The 9,121-nt window shown below is 44.3% G+C and overlaps 1 protein-coding gene across 3 annotated transcripts in view; it reads left to right on the plus strand.

Annotated features, from left to right (window-relative positions):
* PIP5K1B (phosphatidylinositol-4-phosphate 5-kinase type 1 beta) overlaps positions 1–7,813 on the plus strand; it is a 307,693-nt gene extending 299,880 nt beyond the window's left edge. For all 3 annotated transcript variants that reach the window (XM_080668561.1, XM_080668563.1, XM_080668562.1), the window contains exon 15: positions 7,057–7,813. In XM_080668561.1, coding sequence (XP_080524687.1) covers positions 7,057–7,059 — 3 coding nt within the window. In that variant the 3' untranslated portion in view covers positions 7,060–7,813. The remainder of the gene's footprint in view (positions 1–7,056) is intronic.
* Positions 7,814–9,121: the final 1,308 nt, after the last annotated feature.

Below are 9,121 nucleotides of genomic sequence, written 5' to 3' on the forward strand. Positions count from 1 at the left end.
GTGTTTGAAGAATAACAGTCTCTAATGGTATGAACTTGGGGTTTACCAGACCCTGAGCCTGCAAGAAACAAATAGCAAACTCAGAAGGAACCAGATTAGGAACCAGTGTGAATTTTAGAAAAAGCAAGTTTAAATCATACCTATGACATAGTGCAGTGGTCGGCAAACTGTGGCTCGCGAACCACATGTGGCTCTTTGGCCCCTTGAGTGTGGCTCTTCCACAAAATACCACGTGCGGGCGTGCACGTACAGTGCGATTGAAACTTCATGGCCCATGTGCAGAAGTCGGTTTTCGGCTCTCAAAAGAAATTTCAATCGTTGTACTGTTGATATTTGGCTCTGTTGACTAATGAGTTTGCCGACCACTGACCTAGTGAATAGGGCTGTCATCATTCATCCCTTTCACTCTCCTGGATCTGTGGAGGACTGGGAAATGTGCTAGATGGGAGAATGCATAAAACACTGAGCACTTAATAAAAGGCCTCCCTGAGTGTGATGAACAGAATGAGGACTCGGAGTGGGGATGAGGGGTTAGCCTTTGGTTTGTCTGTGCCTTGTTACCTTGCCAGGGCTGCCATAACAAAGAACTTCAGCCTGGAAGCTTAAACAGTGGGAATCTGTTGTCTCACAGTTCTGCAGCCCAGAAGTTCTAGGTCAAGGTGTTGGCAGCGCCATATTCCTCTGAAGGCTCGGAGAGGCTCCCTCCTTGCTTCTCCAGCTGCTGGTGGCTCCACGTGTTCCTGGGCAGCCTTGGGCTCGCAGCACTAACCTCTGCCTCCATCTTCATGGCCTTCTTCCCCGACACTCATGAGGACCCCAGTTGTTGGATTAAGAGCCCACTCTAACCCAATGTGACCTCATCATAGCTTGTGGATATAATTACATCTGCAAAGACCTTACTGCCAAAGAAGGTCACATTCCAGGGTTCCGGGTAGACACGAATTTTCAGGGGATACTATTCAACCAACTGTACTGCCTTCCCCAGGGGCCTGTGAACTGGTCTTTGCCATGCATGGCCCCATTCCCCACTCACGTTTCATCTCCCTGGCTGAGTCACTGGAAGGTTCGTTAGATGTTTCCAAATTATTTTGGAATCTCACAAAAAGGTGCCAGGTAAATGAATGTGTTAGCAAGTACAGTTACCTGTTGGGTGCATATAGTATGTAGAAATAAAACCCCTGAAGTGAACCAGGGCATTGGCATTTTAAAAGCTCCCCACACACCCAGGGCTGAGATGCAGCTCTGAGCATCCTGTCATTCCTCTGTGCTACATGTAAGGCAGAGCTGTCACTCCCCCAGGCTCCCCTCCTAAGGTCAGCCAATAGCTTTGCTTTACATTAGAGAGAAAAAAGACACTTGATTCCCAGGTGAACAGTAGGCTCCTACCACACTCAAGCTTATGAACTGGACTTGCGAATGTGTTCCTGATTCCTGCAGGCCTACTGCCACCTACTGGTAGGAAGGCCCCTCTGACCAAGGCGGCTACGTGATTGAAGTCCTTGAAGGGAAGCTTAATTAAGAGTGAGTGTGTCACTCAATGGACTGTTTCTACTCCACGCCTTTTATCGTAGCCAGGGGCATGTCCTTCGCATGGAGAGGCAGCTCCCTCTGACAGCCCAGCATCTTCCTCCTTTCAAGTTGGACTGGAGGCTGCTGTTACAGTCAGGCACAAAACTAAAGGTGCTTATCTCCCCTAGGGTGGAAGGGTGCCTTTCTCCATCCATGCAGGCCCAGTCCACCTGAGCCTCTTTGAAAGGGCTCGCTGGCAGTTTGGGGATTCAGCATAGGAACTGCTCTTTTCTACTGCTTAGGCAGCAACTTTAACGAAGTATCAACAAATACAAGTTGGAAAAAGCCTTTTCTTCACGTTCAGTCTTCGATAGGTCGTCCCTTACAGCTGCTCAGTTTCTAGGAGACTGTACCTTTACCTTTTTAAGTAACCCCCTATAGGGATGGGATTGAGTATAATAAAATTCAAATATATGTAGAGCCTTATTTCTTTTTTAAAAAACTTTCTAAATTTCAGTAATAGCTACCGTATTGGTTTCTTAGGGCTGCCATAACAAAAGTCCCACAAACTGGCTGGCTTAAACAATATAAGTTTATCATCTCACAGTTCTGGAGGCCAGAAGTCCAAGCAGGGTCGGTTCCTTGGGAGGCTGTGAGGGAAGGATCTGTTCCGGGTTCTCTCCTTGGCATGTAGATGTCTATCTTCTCCCTGTGTTTTCACATTGTCTTCCCTCTGGTGTGTCTGTCTCCTGTCCAAATTTCCTCTTCATATAAGGACACAGTCATACTGGATTAGGGACCACCCTAATTATCTTACTTTAACTTATCTCTATAAAGACCCTATCTCCAAGCAATGTCATATTCTGAGATACTTGGGATTAGAATTTCAACATATGCAATTTGGGGAGACACTATTCAACCCCTAATGGTTAAAAGTACTGAGAGGGTCTACGGCCATACCACCCTGAACGCGCCTGATCTCGTCTGATCTCGGAAGCTAAGCAGGGTCGGGCCTGGTTAGTTATTTATTCAGAAAAAAAAAGTACTGAGAGGGAGAAGCTTCTATCAGCCATGGGCAAACTACGGCCCGCGGGCCGGATCCGGCCCGTTCGGCTGTTCTATCCGGCCCACGGAGCCGAAAGAGCGGAGGGTTCTCTTGCTCTCCCCTCCGCTCCTTTACTTTGAATTTATATTAGTTCACACAAACACTCCATCCATGCTTTTGTTCCGGCCCTCCGGTCCAGTTTAAGAACCCATTGTGGCCCTCGAGTCAAAAAGTTTGCCCACCACTGTATCTAGTTCCTCCTCTCGAGACCATGCCTGGGAGCTGCTGGCATCTCATGCTTTCCTTCTATGTACGTGAGAGAGAAGCCAGTGCTCCTGTTTGAATGAAACCAGGCCCATATTCCTCCCCACAACATTCTCCTAATGCAGCAGAAGCAGGGGTCAGAGTGGATTCGGTTGCAGCCCAGGGCTATATGATGTATGAGATAGTAAGGTAACCCTTTGGGTTTACAATTAGCCGGGAAGTCCGCTGTAGAATCGTGAGCTGATATAAATCACTGATGCCCTCAGGCTTCCCTTGGGTCTTTGGAAAACAAGTCAGTCAGGCAGGGAATCATGTTGAGATACTGGGGCTGCACTAACGGTTTTGAGACGAGAGGCCGTAATCCTAAGTCTATCCCATGAAATGTCCAAGAGGAGTGCCAGCTCTTTTCCTGGGTCTCTCTGCTGGTCGGCAGGGAACACTCTGCTGGGGCACTTGGAGGCTGGCAGGAGGCCTGGCACTCCATGTGCTGCTAGCACCTCAGACTTCAACAAACATTCTCCCAGATCGGGGACAACATGGTCGTCTTCATCTGAACTGTGTGCCCTTCAAGGACATTCCAAGTCCCACGTCCTGCCTCAAGGATTGTTAGTTAAAGGCCCACAGTCCCTGGCCCCTGGAAAAGAGTAATTTCATCTGATTCCGAGTCTGATTTTTTTAAGTGCAAAGGTAGGAAATTTTGACCCAAGCTTCTCTAAGTTCCCTCCATCTATCAGATCCTTTGGCGGTGAGATCAACTCCATTCATACACCGTGTCCTGATTTCTACACTAGCACAGGTAGTCGTTTTACCTCCCAAGAAAATGATGAGCTTTGGATTCCTCCTGCTATTGGACAGAGAAATCCCCACCCCAATCTGTCCCCGAGTGATTGTGCCTTGGGAAGTAATCCCCAAATCTGAGGTAGATCTATGAATATAATCAAACAGAAACATAGAACCTTACATAAAAGAAAAATGACTCAGGACTTCCCACAGCCCAGTGGTGGCTGCTTTCTCAGAAATCCCTGAACTTCGAATGCAGGGAGTCTAGTGGCCCAGAGGAGGACAGACTGCAGAGCCACGGGGAGGCACCGTGACGCTTTCACATGGCCGTGTGGTGGTGCTGCGTTTGGACTGAAGTGATGTTGAGGCAGGAGTCGTGCTCTCGTAGCAACAGAAGGAACATCGGCCAAAAGAATAAGAACAACATACAACAGAAAGGAAACAGTGCAGGGCTGGGGGAAGCAGAACTCAGGACTTGCTGATGGAAGCAGGCTTGCTATAGGAACAGGATATAGATAACAGACTTACTGCCTACAAAAGCCTGGAGAAAAATGCTCTACTCGGGGGTACTTTGGGAAGGAACTTCAACTTCAAAATGAGGAGGCTCCTGGACTCCAGAAAGGAAAAGATCCTGCTTTGGGGGGCCCATGGGCTGAACCCTGAAGTAGATGTAGTTAAAAAAAGAATAGCACCCCTGAGGTTAAGAGTTTCAGAATGAGAGACTTCGTGGACTGTTTAGTGCTGAGCATCTCGGCCAATCTGTCGTGAAGTTGTCCCTCCTTTCAGCTCTGCCCTGAGATTCCCTCACATCACATTCCAGGTTTAGGGAATCCTATTGGCTAAATAGAATTTTTAAACAGTAGGCTGAGGGGTATATGTGTCAGAGAAAAGACTGAAAGAGGTGTGGAGTGAGAAATAAACTAATATTGTATACCAACTATATTTAAATAAAAATAATAAATATAAAATATTTAAAAATTACAAATAGTATTTGATAGAATCTTGTGGTTGAAATGGAACTTTGTGATTATCTGACACAGCTCCGCCATGACTGGCGAGTCTGCTCTGCTGGCCACCACATATAGAGTGCCTTCTGGGTGCCGTGTTTAGGACACACACCTCTCTGCTTCAGCTCTACCCAGCGGCCAGTGGCCTCAGCCTCACCCCCCGTGACAGCAACTGCCCCTCCCCTCCAGTGACCACTCATTTCTTTACTCTGGTTAGAGAGCACTTCCAGGTTGAAGCAAAACTGGCTTCCACACATTTGTCCCGGTTCTGGCCTTGGACTCACTTAGCCTCACCCATTGAGTCACAGCAGATGGCGCATTGGGCCCATGTGCTGGGGGAGGATATGAGGATGCTTGATGGGGGGAGACGGGGAGGGGTGAAGCCTTACCACTCCACTCACTGTACACATTCTGATATTCCAACCCCCCCCCCCCGCCCCCAGGATCACAGCCATCTGTGCCAATATTGATGACAATGTCACTCTTTCAGGTGTCCTGGGACTGACTAACCTCGTGCCTAACCCTTTCTGCCCATGGCTAGCCTTCACATATTCAGACAACTATCATGCCCCATCTCTATGACTCCTATTTTCTAGACCAAAAAGCCCAGGTCTCCAGCCATTTCCATACAGGCCTCAGTTTGGAGCCCTTCACGGGTGGATTTTCTCACACATGACTCAGATTGATACATGTCCCTCTCAGAATCTGGCATTAGAAACCAGACACAGAACTCCAGCTGTCATCTATAGGGCCAGTAGAGCAAAACTACTCACTGCTTTTCTTTTTTGGTTTTAAGAAAGCAGGGCTCAAATCTAACTAGTAAGACCTTATCATTTTATATCACCGATTGATATGTACCACACATCAAAGTTATCACATTGAGCCTAAGTAAAGTCCACCTTAACATCTGTCCCGAGCATGTAGGCAATTCCCATTTGCCCACTGCTCTAGCTCACAACACCAACCACTCAAGCTATTTCTGAAAGACGATTTCTGAGTAACAGTTTGAGCATATTGTACATCTAAGCAGGGAAACCTCTCTAACATTAATAAGAGGGTACAGTCTAAATTATTACACAAAGTGGTAAGTTAAGAAAAATTACAACTAACAATAGGCTCAAATTCCACAATAAAATACTGGTTTTTAAATAGAATCCTCTTGGCCAGCTGGTGTGGCTTAGTGGTTGAGGATCAACCGATGAACCAGGAAGTCATGGTTCAATTCCTGGTCAAGGCAAATGCCCGGTTGCGGGCTCTATCCCCAGTAGAGGAGGTGCAGGAGACAGCCGATCAATGATCCTCTCTCATCATTGATGTTTTTATCTTTTCCCTCTCCCCTCCTCTCTCTGAAATCAATAAAAACATATATTTAAAAAATAAATAAATAAGTACAATCATCTTTACTTGACATAGTTTCTTTTCTAACAATTTTTGGAGTCATTTCAAACTTTTTACTGAAGTTTTTTCAGCCTCCAAATGAAGGTGTTAGGCCACACAATCTCCGTGATCCAGCTCGAACCTTCTTAACTATTATTTTGGGAGCATTAGCATATGCCGGGCACTGTGTTAAGTGATATGTATTATGATTTTTGTATATTGTATTTTTGTATTTATGTGTACTCATGTTTGTATATATGTGTACCCATACACACTACCTCTCCATAGAAAAGTTTATCCCTCACATCTATTCTATACAGTGGGGTTGTTGTTTTTTACCGCCATTTTACAGATAAAACAAAATAAGGTGCAAAGAAAGTTAACTAGCATAATGTTCTATAGCTGTAATAATTAGGAAATCAATACATTTAGCCCACTGTGTCTATCTCTAAAGACTGAGCATGAGACTGCTTCCCCATATGCAGCTTAGTGTAACTGTCACTGGTTAAATTAGCTGCCTCTGATTTTAAATGATTATCATATTAGGATAAGTATTTACTGGATATATCTTCACTCCCTGGCCACAGGAACAGTGTTTGAAAATGAACACAGCATTCATGAGTTCAAGACAATGTTCAAGTTGTTCTGATTGGCTTCAGACCTGATATACCACAGCACATTCCAAGCCCTGTGCACCTGGAGGGCAGGAGTGTGTCTTCCAGCCGTCGCCAACTGGTGGTCCGTGGACCACTGGTGGTCTGTGAGGTCCGAAAGGTTGGCGACCGTTGTCTTATGTGGTGCTGCTTCCTTCTGAGTCTCTTAGCACTGGGCTGTGATTTAGTAGAGACTTGATAAACCTTGGTGTCAATAACATATTGCGGATCCACCAGAGATGCATCTGTTATGCTCATCATTGCAGAATCCCAGCCTCATGCACCCCCGACTTTGACTCGCACATTTCCCAGGCACAAGTCACTGGGAGAAATAATGGACCTGTGTTCCTACTCATAAGGAGCAGTTATCAATCAACACCAAAACTAAGTCTTACAGCTGCTTTCTTTCTTTCCCCCCCAGTAAGTGCAAATGGTGACCACCTAAGCAGATGGATGAGACATGAACACAGTGGTAGGAGAGAAGTTCCTCCACTCCAGATTTCCCAAAGGAACTTGGCTGAGCCCCACGACACAGAGTAACAATCAACTGGACTTAGGAGTCTGCGAGATGTCAGGGGAGCCTTGGTCCATGGGCTGATCAGCAGATGTGATGTGAAAAATACCACACTCTTCTATCATTTGCTGTTGCTTGCCGAACTGTGAAGAACTGCATGAACTATATTTAAGCTGCTTTCTATACCATTGCCAATCACTTTTTTGGACTTGAAAGTGCTATTTTCCTATTGATACTTGCATTATTTCATTTTGCATGCATCCAGTGATTATACATAAGCAACACATGTAATCTGCTTATATATATTTTTAAAAACTCATCTGTGCAAAATGGTATATAAAGTATAAATCCTGCTCTTTTTGCAAAATTATAATCACAGCCCATGTCATTAAATGTTTAAATTGGTTTTATCTAAAGATCAGCATAATAGGTCTGCATATACTTTATAGATAACTAGCCTCTATAAAGATGTTTTCACTGTTTACTAGTGAAATGAGAAAAGCAGAGCTATTTATAAAAGGCCTTATGTCGTGTACATACACGTTGTCTTTGAAATATTTGTGATTTAGTTTATTGCTTGTAAAAGAGAAATTATATAATTTATTTAGTAAATACTATTGTAAACTATAGTTTTATTGAGAAAAATAAAATATTTTGTTCTCAATTGTGGTAGTACAGTAATTCCAATGGTTTATGGCCTGTGTATTTCTTTTTTTTTTTTTTAATTTTTTTTTAATATATTTTATTGATTTTTTACAGAGAGGAAGAGAGAGGGATAGAGAGTTAGAAACATCGATGAGAGAGAGACATCGATCAGCTGCCTCCTGCACGCCCCCTACTGGGGATGTGCCCGCAACCCAGGTACATGCCCTTGACCGGAATCGAACCTGGGACCCTTCAGTCCGCAGGCCGACGCTCTATCCACTGAGCCAAACCGGTTAGGGCATATGGCCTGTGTATTTCTATTAATTAAGAAGAAATAACTTAGATGCTTCTCATTTTTAGATATTCCAGAACCCTAAATAAACGAACTCTCATGGCAGATGAAAATGGACAGAAAATTCTCTGGCCCTGGGAAGACAATAGCAGGTTCTGCTCAACTTGTTCAGGAGATTTTCCCCAGTGTCCTGGTGTATTAGCCACCGTTTACTGTTATGCTATGGTAACAAATAATCCCAAAACCTCTGGATGGGGATCGAGAGCAGTCCCTATCTAGAACATGTCACTTTTATGGCAGAAGAAAAAAAAAGTGATAGTGTAACCAAGCAATGGGAGCCCATAAAAAAACTTCAGCTTAAATGCTGTTTACAATACTCACATTCCACTGGCCAAAGCAAATGACAGAGACAAGTCCAATGTCAAAGGAGTGAAAAGAATACTTCTCACATAAGAGTGGACTCAACAGAGAGAAGCAATGAATATTTTAAACAATGAATATACCTACACCATCTCATGAATGTCCCAAGGGTGGAGGGGGCGGGGGGGACATGAGAAAGCAAAATGACCAAGGCTGCAGAAAGACATTCCTAATGAGTAAGATGTTCAGGGTAAAATCTTTACGTTAAAGCGAGCCGATTCTTGTAAACAAACATGGTATTAACTTTTGAAATGCTAAAGGGATTGCTGTAATGAGAAGAAGCAGAGAGAAACCGAGCCATTAAGAAATATAATGGCAATAAATAAGTACCTATCAATAATAACCCTAAATGTAACTGGACTAAATGCTCAAATCAAAAGGCATAAGGTAGCTGAATGGATACAAAAATATGACCCTACTATATGCTGTCTACAAGAGACCCACCTCAACACAAAAGACACACACAGGATGAGAGTGGAGGGATGGAAAAAATGTTTCCATGCAAATGGAAAAGAAGAAAAAAACCTGCAGTAGCAATACTCATATCCAACAAAATAGACTTTAAAATGAAGGTTGGGATTCTGAGGATGGCAACTGGCAAGAAGGTAGGGAGGG

The sequence above is a fragment of the Plecotus auritus genome, assembly GCF_963455305.1.
Source record: "Plecotus auritus genome assembly, chromosome: 5".
In the NCBI taxonomy this organism is placed as follows: domain Eukaryota; kingdom Metazoa; phylum Chordata; class Mammalia; order Chiroptera; family Vespertilionidae; genus Plecotus; species Plecotus auritus.